Source organism: Sorex fumeus, unplaced genomic scaffold (assembly GCF_029834395.1).
Source record: "Sorex fumeus unplaced genomic scaffold, SorFum_2.1 ptg000061l, whole genome shotgun sequence".
Lineage (NCBI taxonomy): Eukaryota > Metazoa > Chordata > Mammalia > Eulipotyphla > Soricidae > Sorex > Sorex fumeus.
This window is the reverse complement of record NW_026606118.1, coordinates 8892230-8908177: the sequence shown is the minus strand read 5'-3', so window position 1 is coordinate 8908177 and position 15948 is coordinate 8892230. Positions and strand designations below refer to the sequence as shown.

The window sequence follows — 15948 nt, the reverse complement described above, 5'->3', positions numbered from 1 at the left end:
AAGAGTAGCGTGGCCCCTGCTACTTGCAGCTCTGACCACGCCAGGACCACAGGTGAGGCCAGGCGTGCACCCAGAACAGGCACCGAGAGAACCGCCAGCATGGAAGGAGCCCAGGGACCACCGTAGAAGGATGGAAGTTGCTGTCCATGATTTTGATAGTGATGTCAGGAGTGAAATAGCTCAAAATGAAATGCTCGTGGTAACAGTTCTAAAGGGCCTTTAAAAAAATGCTAAGATCAGGGTCGGAGCGATAGGGCAGCAGGGAGGGCATTTGCCTTGCACGTGGCCAACCCGACTTCGATCCCCAGCATCCCATATGGTCCCCCAAGCAGAGCCAGGAGTAGCCCCTGAGCATCACTGGGTGTGACCCAAAAAGCAAAAAAAAAAAAAGCTATGAGGGCTGGAGCAGTAGTACAGCAGGTAGGGCGCTTGCATAGCCTGTGGCCAGTGTGGGCTCTGTCCCCAGCATCCCATTAGCTCCCCGGAGCAGTGTCAGGAGTCTGCTTCTCCCCCAGTCAGAGAATGTCACGAACACAAAGATGATAAAGATTCAGCCCTTCAGTGAAGTGTCGGAGGGATGGCAGAAGGACGTAGCTGATTTGCTCCAGGAACTTTTTGTAAGAAAGTAAAAGGGAGAGCGTTGACTTGAGCGTGATAATGTCTGAGTTAGGTGACATGTTAGGGGCCCTGAGTTGTTCCGAATGAGTTGATGTCCTCCTAGACTCAGCTGCATAACACTCCAGCCCGCTGAGGCTGTAGGTCCTTAGAATAATAGAAGTCAGGAGAGAGATGCTGGAGAGTTTAATTATAGGCCTTTAAAAAAGTTTTTCTGTCACCCAAGCAGAAAAAAATTAGGAAAGTGGATTTCTAACTGAGCAAAATGTTATACTGTGAAAGAAATCTGCTAAATACTGCTAATCCTAGCATTTGGCTTCTCACCTCAACAGAAGTTTATTAGATCTGTTTACAGAGACATTGCTGGGAAAACGAAATAAGGATTTCAGGAGGCTAAAGGATGGATGCCAGCGTGCTGGAAAGCCAGGGACTCCTGGGTTCTAATGCGTTCTTTTCTGAAAATGTATTTTTAGTTCATCATACAAAGGGCATAGAAGTAAAAGTAGAGGGGCAGGGAAGAAATGTAGCAAATGGTTTAATGTCAGCTGAATTCACATGCCAAACATTCTTTTGAGAAAATGAAACAGTTCAGGTTCTTGGTCTAAAAATAGTACAAAATGAACTAATTTCCTTTTGTGTGACTAGTTGGATAAAAGTACCTATTTTTCTCTTTGGAGATGCTTTTTTCCTTATCAGTTGTTAAACTCGAGAAATCATACAGGGTATAATCCTCTGAATACTCACGCTCTGATATTTTACGTATGCGCTAAATTTCATCATCTCGTTAGTATCTAGAATCTTCATATTTCTTGGCTTTTATCTTTTGCTTTACTAAGAACTATGAACGATTACTCTCAAGTTTTTTCTGTTTCTTCTTGGGGGGGCGATTATTTTGAGCAGAAATAAGAAATTTAAATGTTCGTTTCTGTTATAAAGTTTCCAACTATATACCTTCTTGAAATTTCATTCTGTAATTTTAACAACTCAGTGAAACTGAATTGTGATTTCACTGTTAAATTAATTACCAGTCTTCTCAGCAATTTATTTCTCTGAAGTTTGATTATGTGTAAGTAATAATTGAGTAATTGTTAGGATGATGAAACAGCAGTGTTTCCAAATGAAGAAGTGAGGCCTCTTAAGATTCCTTTGTATATCTTAGCTATAGTTACTGGAGCTAATCCTAATTGCATAAAACAAATTTTGGTTGAAATTTAAGGTTTCCCTTCGTTCCTGATTGACTTTTACAGTGAAGTTTATCTCAGTTCTTGATTAAAACTTCTGAAGAGGACAAAGGTTATAAATATTGGGGACCATAAAGATAAGTACAGGGTTAAGGTGCTTGCCTTGCACCCATGAATTATGAAAGTCCTGGTCCGTGGTTCGGTTAGTCCCACATCACTTAATGCTCCCCCAAGCACCATCCAGGCCACTTCTGGGCCCAGAGCCGGGAATAGCCCCTGAACTAAGGAAAATGAAGCTCCCAAACAAAAAAATTGGTTGTAATGAATCCTGGTGGTTGTACCAAAGGTTAACTATTAATCTGGATAGAAGATACATTTTATATAAAAAACTAAAACTTAAAACAGTAAATTAAGAATGAACGAAGAGAGGTGGTGGAGATAGCTAAGATTCTATAAAGTGAGTGGAAAAATAATGTAAAGAATATCACTGTCACTCCCGTCGTTCATCGATTTGCTGTAGTGGACCCAGTAACGTCTCCATTGTTACTGTGTTTGGCATATCGAATATGTCACGGGTAGCTTGCCAGGCTTTGCCATGTGGGCAAGTTACTCTCAGTAGCTTGCCGGGCTCCCCGAGAGGGGCGGAGGAATTGAACCCAGGTTGGTCGGGTTGGCCGCATGCAAGGCAAACTCCCTACCGCTGTGCTATCGCTCCAGCCCGTAAAGAATATGTTAGTACTAAATTAGTTTGGACTTTTGTTTGTTTGTTTGAAGGCCACACCCGGCAGTGCTTAGGGCTGGTTACTGCTGACTCTGCACTCAGTTATCACCCCTTGTGGTTCTCTGGGGACCACGTGGATGCCAGGAATCAAACCCGGGCGCCCCCTGTTCTGGCACTGCGGCCCCCAGTAATAGTTTAGAATCATCTCAGAGTGAAGTTGAAATTCATCTTGCTGTGTTGTTCACAGACTTTCTCGGGATGTGCTGTTGAGCATATATGGGCCCAAGTCAGGATGATGTGCTAAAAATATGTTTGATTTTTTTGTGAAGTGGAAGCCTTTTCTAATCCCAACTTGACTTTAGTCTATTTCTAAAGCTTAAAAAACTTTTTAATTGTTCTTTGAGAACTTGGTCCTTCATGAATTATGAAAGTCGGAATGGTTCTTTAATGTTTGCTGTTGACTCTTAGTGTTTTTGCCTCGTTCTTCCCATTTAAATTTCTCTAGAGTAGAAGTAATACACTTGTTACTGTTTTATGAGGTACTCATTTGGCCTCGTAAAGTTTGAAACGGATAATGTCCATTGCCATTTTACTGCTCTCATGTTAAAGTGGACACTCCTGTCACATCACATACTTACCTCCCTCTGCTGGGAAGAGTAGTTCACAGCAAATGCCATTTTGTTCCCTGCTGGTGTTCCTCTGACAGCTGGCTAGGCTGGGTTCTGGGAACTAAGGATCAGGTAGCTGGTAGCAGGGCACAGTAGTACCCCAGGCTCTTTGTTGCTAGTTAGGGACCAGCTTGTATACCATCAGGGATGATTTTGTTGATCTTTGACACCCATAAGATTGTGTTTTAGGAATTTTCATCTGCTGATTCTTTTTTTTTTTTTGGAATTTTTTTAGTTAATATCAGATTGTAACTGATAAAATTAATTGGGTTTGTTCTGTATGGTGTGTCACATATCAAGCTCCTGTAATTCTAGTCTTAAGGGGAAAATGAATCTCAAGATCAAGTATTATGATATGAACAACGCCCTCCCGTTGTTCATCGATTTGCTCGAGTGGGCCCAGTAACGTCTCCATTGGAGACTTTGTTGTTACTGTGTCTGGCATATCGAATACGTCACGGGGAGCTTGCCAGGCTCTGCCGAGCGGGCGAGATACTCTCAGTAGCTTGCCGGGCTCTCCGAGAGGGGCGGAGGAATCGAACTCGGGTCGGCCGTGTTGGCTGCGTGCAAGGCAAACGCCCTACCGCTGTGCTTATCCCTGTGCTGTTTCTGCATTTCCGTTTCCTTCCCAGTGGTACTTATTCCTCCCCTCTGTTTGTGTGTTTGTGTGCCTTCTCGATAGGCAACCCCTCAGGACAGTCAGGAAGGAACGTTTGGGTCCGAGCATTCTGCGTCCCCCTCCCAAGGCAGTAGTCAGCAGCATTTCCTAGAACCTGAAGCAAATTTGGATGACTCCATAGATATTCAGCAACAGGTAAGATGTCCATGTTTTTCTGGGTCATGACGTTTTAAAAATCAATTAGGAAAAAAAAACTTAGGCATAATGTTCTGAACTCTGTCCTTCCCCCACAAATGCTTATTTTATTTAATTTTTCATCAAAGGACTGCGATACACAAAGTTTCTGCTAGTTGCATTTTAGTCACATAATTTTTCAACATCGATCCCACCATCAACGTCAGCTTCCTCCACCAGTGTTCCAAATTCCCTCCCCACCCCAACCTTTGTCGCATCCCTGCCTGTCACCAAAGTTCTAGTGGTTGCAGCCTAATGTTTGCAGTGCCGTTGAGTCTGTGTTTCGGATATGAAGCTGTACCACTCACCCGTTTCACCAGGATAACTGAAGCCCTGATGCCCCTTCACCCTAATATTACTTCCTGCTCTCTGTGCTCCTTGATTTCTTTCCTTCCCTGTCCTCCCTCCACCCCGGGGTCAGGGCTGATCTAGGCATTCACCACAGCATATGTCCTTTTTCACTATTCTGTATATCACAGATAAGTGCCACCTCCTGTGTTTATCTTTTATTTTTCTGGCTGGCTTCACGCAGCATATCTTCCAGTTCCTACCTGGTTGCAGCAAGTTGCAGGATTTCCTTGTTCCTTGCAGCTCTAGAGTACTCCATTGTGTAATACATACCACATCTTCCTTCACAAACCAGTGCACACTCCAAATTTTGATTTTCGCACACGAACCGAACCCTTTTACCAGATTTTAGTGCTTATGCATGAACATGGTGAATTTTTTGTTATGGCCGAACTATGGCAGTCCACATATGTGAATTCTAAACCGGGCTTCTTGTTTGTTCTTTTGACTTTGAAGGATATGGATATAGATGAAGGGCAAGATGGAGTGGAAGAAGAGATCTTTGAGCAGGAAGCAAAGAAAGTGGCTGTTCGTTCAAGATCAAGAACACATTCGCGATCACGTTCAAGGTCTGTAATAATAATCGAACAGCAAGCTTTGTGTGAACTTTCTAAAAGATGCCGGCTTTATTTTTTCATCAGGATTAAAGGAAATGTTTTTTTTTTTAGAATGATAGAAGCTCAGAAGTAATCCAGTATTTCAGAATTAGAAAATGACCTTTTGCTTTTTAATTGCACAAACCTGTGGTTATTTTAATAATTTTCATGGTGCACAGCTATGTCATGAGACTTAGATTTTTTTTTCCATGCTTGTTTCTTTCCCCTTTTCATTTTGGGGCCCACTCTCAGCATGCTTAGTGCTGCCTCTTGACCTGTGCTCAGGGATCACTTCTGGAGAGACTCGGAACCATTTGGGATGCCAGGGATCGAACCAGGGATAGCTATGTGCAAGGCAAATGCCCTACCTGCTGAATATTTCCATTGCTGTATGTTGGATTGTTTCTGACTTTAATAATATGACACTCCAGTTTAAGATTTTGTTTCTGGGCTGGAGAAATAGAATAGTGGATAGGGTATTTGCCTCCAAGTGATCAATCCAGCTTCAATCCTCATCATCCCATATCACGACCATCACGACCACCCTGTTGTTCGTCGATTGCCTCGAGCAGGTGCCAGTATAGTACTCCTATTAATCCCAGGAGTAGAGCCAGGAGTTATCCTTGAGCTTTGCCTGGTGTGACCCCAGGACAAAACAAAACAAATTATTTTCTCTGTTAAACTGTGAAGGAAGTGTTAGAAATCTATTGCATTTCTTGCATCTTCTTTCATTTTATACTTTGCAGGTATTATGTAAACTGGTATTATGTACAGAAATCATTTTTTAAAATAAATATTAGCTCCATAAAACATCCTTTTATAATGTAGCATGTATCACTGTCATCCCATTGGTCGTAGAATTACTCGAGCAGGTGCCAGTAACGTCTCTATTCCTCCCAGGCCTGCGATTTTAGCAGCCTCTTACTTGTGTTTTTCCAATGATTGGAGGCTCTTTCAGGGTCAGGGGAAGGAGACCTATTGTCATTACTGTATTTGGCATATAGAATATTCCAGGGGTTGCTTGCCAGGCTCTGCCCCTGCGAGCGGGATATTCTCAGGAGCTTGACGGGCTCTCCGAGAGGCATAATATAGCATGTAGATTTAGATTTTTTTCTTTGTGGGCTTTTCAGAATAGCCTAAAGCCTATGTAAATTTGTGTTGAAATTTTTCATAAGTTACAGCTATGTCATGATACTTGAAGTTTTCTTTAATTTATAAGCCCTTAGTGTAAAGTATTAGATTTTAATTATTAAACATTTTTGGGGAGGGGGGTGTGAGACACAGTTGATGCTCAGAGGTTCCTCGTGCCACTGCACTCAGGAATCCCTCCTGGTGGTACTCCGATGCAGGGATCGAACCTGGGTGAGCCACGTGCAAGGCAATGCCCTACTTGCTCTCCTCTCTCACTAGCTCCCGTGTGTAGGTTTTTCTATGTACTATGTCACAACTTGAAGTCATTAGTTTTAAATATTTTGCTTTTGAGGGCCACATGAGCAGTGCTCTGGGCATATTCCTGATGGACCTGGGTTCAGGCTGGTGCCCGGTCACATGAGGAGCAGGCGCTGACCCCTGTGTGAGCGCTGTGGCTTCAGTGGATGGTCTCAGCTGCTGATTCTCGCGGTCAGAACCACACACAGAAAGTCTGAACAGCAGGTGCTAGGAGAAGGACATGAGTTTTGAGAACTTTTCCCCAGTATTTCTTGTTTGTTTCAAAAAGTTACTATAGTTACCTCTTGCCAATGAGAACCTTTGTAACTTTTACTAACTCTCAAGTAGTTACAACAGTTAGTGCTGTAGTTTTTGTTTGTTTTGTTTTGCTTTAGAAGTTTGTTTTCGCAACATCTCATACAGCACAGTGGCTCTGGTTGACAGGAAGAAAAGTTGACGTTTATGTCACTGTGTATTGAAAATCCAGCACCATGAATTTTTAGAAGTTGAAATCATGTAAGCAGACTCGGAAACTTTCTGTTTCTTAACTTTCAGAATTAAAATTTCATCTTCAGCAGAGGTTCCCAAGCTGATTTGGCTTACCACGTCCTTTTAGGAGGAGAAAATCCCTAAGCGCTCTACTGTAACTCTGCTCTCTTTAGTCGGACAGATGAAATGTGTCCCCCTACGTTGCACTGTAGGCTTCTTAGATTTTCATTTTGGGGGGTGGGGGTGAACCTTTGCTGTTCTTGACTCCTGTTCGGAAAATAGATGGGAAAACCACTAAGGAAAGTGAGGTGTTTGCTAGAATCTTACCTCCCTTTCCTCTGTCAGCCACTCAGAATCATTGCAAATCAGCTTTGGTTTGTAGGAGGTACATAGAAGTACATGTGTTTGAGAAAATTGGGTGTTTGCGCTTGCAGGTTCTTAAAATTTTTAGGAAGCTGCTACCTGCAGGGTTATTTTTGAATTCTTTTTTGTCACGTATCAATTGAGAAGTTTGATGGATCAATACTGTTTTCAAAAATTGAAGGCTTCTATATAATAATTATTCTTATTTTATTTTTTTAAGGTCACCAAGAAAACGACGGTCCCGATCTCGCTCCGGCTCTCGCAAGCGCAAACACAGAAAGCGCTCGCGGTCCCGCTCTCGAGAGAGAAAGAGGAAGACGTCACGCTCCTACTCCAGCGAGAGGCGGGCCCGGGAGCGGGAGAAGGAGCGGCAGAAGAAGGGCCTGCCCCCCGTCCGCTCCAAGACGCTCAGCGGTACGCCGCCAGCCTCCGTGCTGCTTGCGAACTGAACGACTTTTCTTACTGCTAGAGGAAGGAGAAAGGAGCACGTTGCACCAAAATACCTAGTCTCTTAGAGAATTTCTATTATTATCTATGTTTTGCTGGGTCGGTGGGTTTGGGCCACAGTGTTGCTCAGAGGACCGTGAGGGCTATTGGAGTGAAGTGGGTCAGCCGCACGCCAGGCGAGCGCCCTACCGGCTGTACTACTGCTCTGGCCCTGAGAACTTTTTTCCCCAAATGCGAGCAACAAAATGTATGACTAGACTAAAGGTCCTGTGGCGTCTCCTAGCATCTGTTAGGTGGGCACGCTCTTTTCTCTACTTGCTGTCCCAACCTGTGTGACCATGTGATTTGTAAGATGACCCGAAGGGTGGGGATTTGAGAGCCACCGAGCAGCGGGCTGGTTCACTGCAGATTTCCATGGACTTGACCTTCCTGTCGTGCCTCATGTCAGGTTTGCTGCAGGGTCGAGTGGGGAGTGAAGAGGGAGGAGTCGTGCCTCTTGCTGCCCAAGGGAGTTGTTCGTAGGATTTGACTTCTGACTGAAACAGTAGATGGCACGGGGCCAAACTTCCCGAAAATAAAGACTGCCTTGCTGAGACGGGCGTGCTGACCAGGCTATCTGCTCTGCACAGCGCCAGAGGTGGTTGATGGGGCTGACACCGGGAGCGTAGGGGCGCCCAGGCTGGTGGCCCCTTCCTCAATCCGTGCCGACGAGGCACTCCAGGCCCTAGCTCCTTGCAGAGAGAGACTTTTCTGATGTTGAGTCTCTAAAATGTCGGTTACTCCCAGGGCGGGGGAATAACTCAGACACTGTCGCACTCTGGCTGAAGCAACAGATGTCCAAGGTCTTATCCTAAAGTTTCTCTTAGGCCTCCTCCCCCAATTCCCACCATTAGAATTCCTGACTGCTAGTACAGCAGGGAAGGCATTTGCCTTTGACCCCTCACCCCTCAGAAAACAAACGTTTAGAATCACCAGTTTTGGAACTGGAGCAAAAGCACAGCAGGTAGGGCGTTTTCCTTGCATGCGGCCGACCCAGGTTCGATTCCCAGCATCCCATATGGTCCCCTGAGCACCGCCAGGGGTAATTCCTGAGTGCATGAGCCAGGAGTAAACCCTGTGCATCGCCGGGTGTGACCCAAAAAGAAAAAAAAAATATAGAATTGCCAGTTTTCAGATAGGGCTTTTTAAAAATGAAGTTCCTCAGTTCTTGGTTCTTTGTGACCTTTTGGCCCCTACAGTTGACAAACTTTGGCCTTGCTGTTTACTTTGGCCTTGCTGTTTAGATTGCCCATTCCCGCTCCTTCGGAGCTGCCTCAGGCCAGAAGGTGCTGCGGGACTTGTGGCTCCCTGTCACCACCACCCCCCCCCCTTTATTTTCCTTGGCAAAATACAAATAAGGTGAACATGTTTGTTTTTTTAACCTCAACCCCTCCTAACTAGCAGTGTCGGTTTTGCTGGCGTCGCCTCATGTCCTGGCGCTCTCCCGTGTCCTCGGGTTTGCCAGCCATTGGGCCTCAGGTCAAGAGTCGGCCTCGTGCCGGCCAGAGGTTCCCAAACATAACTGGTCCACTGCCCCCTTCTGAGAAAAAATAGCAGAGAGCTCAGCTTCCCTTGGAAGTGCGTCTCTGCTGCCCAGGGCCTGTTGGTGCCGCCTGTGTGGCTCGTCCCAGCCATCCCAAGGGATGGACCTTGCCCCCTCGGAAATAGTGATCTCTGGTCGATGGGACAGTAATGTGCCCCGATGCGTTAGCGAATGGTGGAGCCCTGCTGGATGGCAAAGATGCAGTGTTCGCGTTTTGGCGAACAGAAGCGAATTATTCATGGGAAGTGAATCATTTCTGCAGAAAGAGGATTTCGAAAGAGTAGGCAAAGCATTGAAGAGATTTTAGGAAACGTTTTGAAAGGCTCTGCGTTGGTGCAGGTTTGAGTGTGGTCTCCTGGGCCCGTGTGCTGCCCGAGGTGGGAAAGGCCACTGTGCAGCGAGCACTAGAAAGGGTGCTGCCACGGGGCCGTGTCTGTCCCTGGGTTCCCCCGAGTCATCCCAGGAGTCCTTAGAAAAGGGAAGAGAGGGCCAGGGAGGAAAGGAGACGGACAAAGACAGGCGTCCCTTCTCCCTGAGAGCCTTCAGGGAGACAGTAGCTGCCCTGGCCCAGTTGGACCTTGAGAACCTTCAGGGTCCGTTTGTGTGTCTTCTGAAACTCTCGGGTTCGGTCCTGGGGACTTGTTCCCAGAGCAGTGGAGAGCTGGCATTGCACTCTGCAAGACCTTGGCCGCCGGCTGTTATGTGTGCAGATTGAAAGCAGCAGACAGCCGGCCACTCCCTCCTGTCTGTGTTCCTCCCCACCCTCCACCCCCCAAGCTATTGATCTGACGGTCCCTAAAGCACAGCTCAGCGCAGGCCTGAGAGGCACGTTCATCAGGGCCCAGGCTCTGGGCTCGGTGTGAGACTGCGCGTGCGCAAGGGAAACCCAGCTCTGTCCTGCCCGCCTCAGAGAGAAAGCGGAAAGCTTGTTTCTGCAAACATTAACATAGGTTCCAAGCAGCATTAAACTGCACATCTCTTAGTGTTTACTAGTAAACTCTCTTCAGGAAAAGGTCTTTCATTTTTCTTTTTTCTTTTTTTATTTTTTTCTTTTTATTTATTTTGCGGGGGGGCACAACCGGTTCTCAAGGATTACCCCCTGGCTCTGCGCTTCGGTATCATTCCTGGTGGGCTTGGTGGACCATATGGGGTGCTGGGGATTCAACACGGGTTAGCTGCATGCAAGGCAAGCACCCTGCCTTCTGTACTATCACTGGGCCCCCAGAAAAAAAGATGTTTATTTTAGGCATAGGTAGTAGAGCTCAAAGTGATGAGTATTATATTTATTAGCATGTGTTTTTTGTGTGTGTGTGAAAGTAGCTTTTTCTGCTTTGTATTACACATTACCTCCTTAAGGATGACTTTTGATTAGTTGTTTTGCACAGAAGGGCCTTTAAAAAGTACCTTGTGAGGATTGCAACAAGAAGTGATTTTGCAGCTCTGTTACCTATCAGAATGTAGGGAATTTAAAAATTCTCAGTTTCCAGTCTGTCAGACCGCACAGCATTCGTCATCTTAAAGTGTGCTGTCATGGGCCCGGAGCAAGAGTACCAGTAGGGGGCTTGCTTACGCACTGCTGCCCCAGGTTCAATTCCCGGCATCCCATATGGTCCTCTGAGCACCTCGAGGCGTGATTCCTGAATACAGAGATAGGCGTAATAACTCCTGCGCATCACCAGGTGTGATCTAAAAGCCCAAATAAAAAATACAACGTGCAGCCAAGTTTATAAGCTGGTTTGAGCAAGAGATTGACTTGGCAGAGATAGAAAGAGGTACTACTTTGGGGTTCCGTCGACTTTTAAACATGACAGTCCAGACTGACAAGTTGCTTGAAATGCGCTCAGTTGAATTAGTGCTGTTTGCTCGCTGCTTGAAGAAGTCACTGATGGTGTTCCTTGGTCTCATGTCTCGCAGTCTGTAGCACCACTCTCTGGGTTGGCCAGGTGGACAAGAAAGCCACGCAGCAAGACTTGACCAACCTGTTCGAAGAGTTTGGACAGATCGAGTCCATTAATGTAAGTAGAAAAAAAGGGACTTTTTTCCCCTTCACAAACGTTTTAGTTCCTGATTAGCTGCATAGGACCTGTCTTTAGTCATTCATAACTCTACAAAGAATGTTTGACTTTAATCACGTCTGTGTTTATTCTCCTGTTTATTATCATAATATTTCCTTCTTAATGAGATTTTGACATAATCTCTACTGTTGCCGTGATTCCTAAAGACATCCAGTAATTGAGTTTAAAACTCATAAGTGAAAGAACTGAGTCACACAGAATTTTACTCACACCCCTGAATGACAGTGGAGACGTCACCGACCTTGATGTGGTGTCTTTTGCCAGTCTCTGTCCTCTGCTTGGTCTCTCTCAAATGATCCAATGTTCTTAGTTTGGAAGACCTGTGCGGTGGCTGGGCGCACCCCCAGTGATGGAGCCACAACTCTCATCTTGATGCCATGATTCATCTTTGAGAATTTTCTTCCTGAATTTTTGTTATTTTTCCTAAAGCTAAAACGAAGTTCTGAGGATTTCCTAGTTTGCTGCTTTGTTTCAGGAAACTTAAATTTTATTTACCAATTCTGATAATCATTGGGCCTCATTCTGTTAGGACATGGGCTGGTTTTCTCTTTCAGATCCCGGCATTCTCCTTAGGGCGAAGTCCCATTTGATTGTGTGACCACTTCATATTTTGCCTTTAACTATGTATGATCTCATTAGATCCTCAACTCAAAGCTGGTTGAGTAATTAAGCTATATTACATTACCAGTTGAGGAAACTTGGTCATTTACCTGGGTTGCACAGATAATTAAAGGAGATTGGTTGCTACAGTGATATTTTTAAAAATGAAAATGATTGTGACATAGAGTTGTGCCCAGTTTCTCTCCTTCCGCCCCCGGCCCCTAGTCAGCCTTTACCCCCTCTCTCCTCATACCCCCATATCTTTTGGGCATTATGGTTTGCAGTACAGGCACTAAAAGGTCATCAAAGTGTAGCTACTAGGTTGATGGTTGAATGTCTCAGCTTAGTTATTTGAAATTTCTCTACAACATGAGAAATAGTAACATAGCTTTTTTTGTCAGCCTTTTGTCTTTGTCTAGTTACATTCTTACAGTTTCTTTTCTCCTTCCTTTCAGCTAATGATTTTCAACTGTGGTTGCCAGTGAGGAATGTGTTAACTGTCAAAGAAGTAGTCTTGCTTAGGATCGCTGTCTTTAGAATCTTGTCAGTAAATTCTGGATCAGTATGGACAGTTCTGATGGAAAGCTGGGAATCGTTGTTTGGAGCATTTGTAGTCTCAGACTTGGGCCAGCACTACGTTGCCTTTCTCCCTCATCTTCAGAACGACTTCCTAAATACACAGAACTTGTCATACAGGCACAAATTATTTTGTGAACCAATTGACGAGTGATAAAATCCAAATTTTGAAAAATCGATGGAAGATGTATAAACATAGTGTAGGGGGACTTTAAGGACTGAAAAAATCCTGTGCATTAAATAGTAGTGCATTTGTGGCTTGAAGAGAACCTTGGCATATTGGCAAGTCTCTATTGGACAAGATGCAGATGTGTGCAAGAGTAGAGCAACTTCTCTTTTGAGAAGTTTGTTGTAAGATGACCTTTGATGTCTTTTTTTTTTTTCCATTTACTTTTTTGGTCACACCCAGTGATACTCCAGGGTTACTCCTGGCTCAGCGCTCAGGAATTACTCCTGGCTGTGCTTGGGGGACCATATGGGATGCCGGGGATCGAATCCAGGTCAGCCACATGCAAGGCAAACGCCCTACCCACTGTACTGTCGCTCTGGCCCTGACTTTTGAAGTTTTAACATGACTGAGAGAAATGTTTTGGTTTGTTTTATTTTGACAAGTAGGGCTCATTGGCTTACGAGCAATACTATAGTTTAGAATCCCTTTGGGGATTTTCAAAACCAAACCAAAGGCTTTGTATAGTTTTCCTGAATAACTGATTATGAATTAATATTACAGTAGTTAAATGCTTGGTACCTGAAACTCTTAGAGATGTTTCCCCGAGGCTGTTCATCGTCCACCCCCACTTCCCCCTTCTCCAGGTACACACCTTCTACTTGTCAGCACGCAGACTGGGAGGGGTTCCTGGCTAACACTGGGGACCCTACCCCAGCTACTCTCCTGATATTTAAACCTTTCCCCAGAAACCGTAGGAGAAAACCATGCTTTAGAAAATGAGAAGATTGTGGGGTTTTTTTGGTCGTAGTTTATGATTTTTACGTGGAAGGATAAGAAAAATCTTCCTTGCATTAGTCTAAAGTTGAGCAATTGAAATACTATTGTGAAATTATTTATCTGCCTTCAAATATGTTGACCATCCAAGCTATTTTCCTTTCTGTTTGAAGTCTTGATAGGTTTCTGACAGTTCTTGTATGGTAGACCCCAGTGGCGTGGTTTTCAAGATTCCTGTATGATGACTCGGGCCACTGACTCCCAGCGTGGGGCAGCGCCTCGTTGGGGTTGCTGGAAGGCCCAGCTGTGTGCTAGCAGCGTGAGAGACAAGCGCTTTCCAGCCACTTAAAGACAGGTTTTTCAGAGGGACGTTAGTGAGACGTCCTCTTGAAAGGTGAGCGATAGTCCAGATAGGTCAGAATCACTAACTTAGATCTAGCTAGATTGTGAATTTAGGAGGAGCTTTTAAAAAGAAATCTATATGGGCTCTACCAGTAAACATAACTGGGAGAAGAACATGGAAAGAAGTTCATTACTATACAGTAGTCAGTGTTTTATTTAATTGAAACTATAAAATGCCGGAAATTACTGTTCTCCTTATACCTTTTCTAAAAAACTTTTCTTTAATAGATGATTCCTCCCAGGGGCTGTGCTTACGTCTGTATGGTTCACCGACAAGATGCGTTTCGGGCTCTTCAGAAACTTAGTTCTGGATCGTATAAAATTGGATCTAAGGTTATTAAGGTGAGATTGATGGGGTTTAAGTGGAGGAAAGAAGCCCTGTTCTTGGTCTCTGTGGCGTTACTAGAGTGTTACGGTGCCAAGTTCATCTTGTTTCCTAATGTTACGGGCAAATCTCAGGCAAAAAATGACTAATTCCATATTGTTGAGTTAGAGAATAAGAAAAAGCAAATTTAAGTCCAGGAACCCCAAATGTAGTCAAACAGATCCTGTGCCCGGTTCTCTTAGGATGCCAGGTATATTGGGGGCAGGGCTGGACCATACCTGGTGGGACTCGGCCTACTCCTGACTCCGTGCTCAGGGGACCTTCTATGGGACCAGGGATCGAACGGTAACCAGCTTCATGCAGGACAGCACCTAACCTCTGTTCTATCTCTCCAGCCTATAGACTTAAAAAAAAAATTAAATAGAAGGGGATTTCATTATTATAAACAGCATTGCTGTTTCAAGTTTTATTAACAAGTTTTAGACTTGGTTTCTTTTGTCAGCAATTGTAATTTGTCAGTCCAACTGATTTTTTAAATTAAATTTTGTTTTTATTTACATATTTTAAATACTTTACATATTAAACATTGCTCTCTCTGTTCCTGATAGATTGCGTGGGCTTTAAACAAAGGTGTCAAAACAGAATACAAACAGTTCTGGGATGTGGATCTTGGAGTTACTTATATACCATGGGAAAAAGTAAAAGTGGATGACTTGGAAGGTTTTGCAGAAGGAGGCATGATCGATCAGGAAACTGTCAATACTGGTAAGTGCCCCAGAGCACCCCTAAGTGCTAGCGTTTCATCACTTTGAATGGATACCTTAAAGGTTCCGAGTGAGCCGAGTTCTTTCACCAAGGGAAAGTTGTGTTTATTTACTGTTGATGTCTTGGTCTGTCCCATGAAGGGAGACAGGAGGCAGTCATGTAGTAAATGCCTAACGGGTCCTTGCACGCGGGTCCATAGTGCTGCGGGTTGTCACATAAGTTTCTGAAGAACGTTGACTCCTTAACAGAGTCGGGTATGTGGAGATGTTTTAAACCTAAGGGAGACTTTCTCCACTCTGGAGAAGCCGTGTCCTCTCTGGAGCCCATTTCTCTCTCCTTTCACATTTTTCCAGTAAACTTCTTTCAACAGAAACTAAGTTTCACTCCCTGATTTGAAATGGGAAATGGGACTTAGGTGGGCTTTTTGTTTTAATATTTTCCAGTTGTTAGTATCTGGTTGAGGATAGCAGGAATAGAATTGTGATTTAGAGACCTGAAGTGCAGATTTATGCATTCTAATGCTTATGGCCAATGTTGATTAGGTTGGCTTTTCAAAATAACTTCTTAAGTTTTTTCAGTTTTCGGGAGCTGGGGCATAGGGAAGGGCCCTTGGCTATATCAGGGTGGGCTGGGATAGCAATGGCTGTGTTACGGTCAGTGTTAGAAACTTAAGAACCCACCCAGCGATGCTCAGGGTTATCCAGGCTCTGCACTCAGGAATGAACTCCCGGGGCCCATATGGAATTCCGGGTATCTATGGAACCTGGGGTGACCTCGTGCAAGGCAAGTACCTTACCTGCTGTATACTATTGTCCTGGCATGTCCAGTCATGTAGTAAATGCCTAACGGGTCCTTGCACGCGGGTCCATAGTGCTGCGGGTTGTCACATAAGTTTCTGAAGAACGTTGACTCCTTAACAGAGTCGGGTATGTTGTTGTTGTTGTTGTTGTTGTTGTTTTTCATCTGTTGTT

General features: G+C 44.5%; 1 protein-coding gene across 8 annotated transcripts in view; it reads left to right on the top strand.

Annotated features, from left to right (window-relative positions):
• SCAF8 (SR-related CTD associated factor 8) overlaps window positions 1–15948 on the top strand; it is a 183206-nt gene that overhangs the window by 68982 nt on the left and 98276 nt on the right. For all 8 annotated transcript variants that reach the window (XM_056126377.1, XM_056126378.1, XM_056126383.1 and 5 more), the window contains 6 exons: window positions 3868–3999; window positions 4843–4955; window positions 7483–7676; window positions 11206–11306; window positions 14116–14229; window positions 14821–14977. In XM_056126377.1, coding sequence (XP_055982352.1) covers window positions 3868–3999; window positions 4843–4955; window positions 7483–7676; window positions 11206–11306; window positions 14116–14229; window positions 14821–14977 — 811 coding nt within the window. The remainder of the gene's footprint in view (window positions 1–3867; window positions 4000–4842; window positions 4956–7482; window positions 7677–11205; window positions 11307–14115; window positions 14230–14820; window positions 14978–15948) is intronic.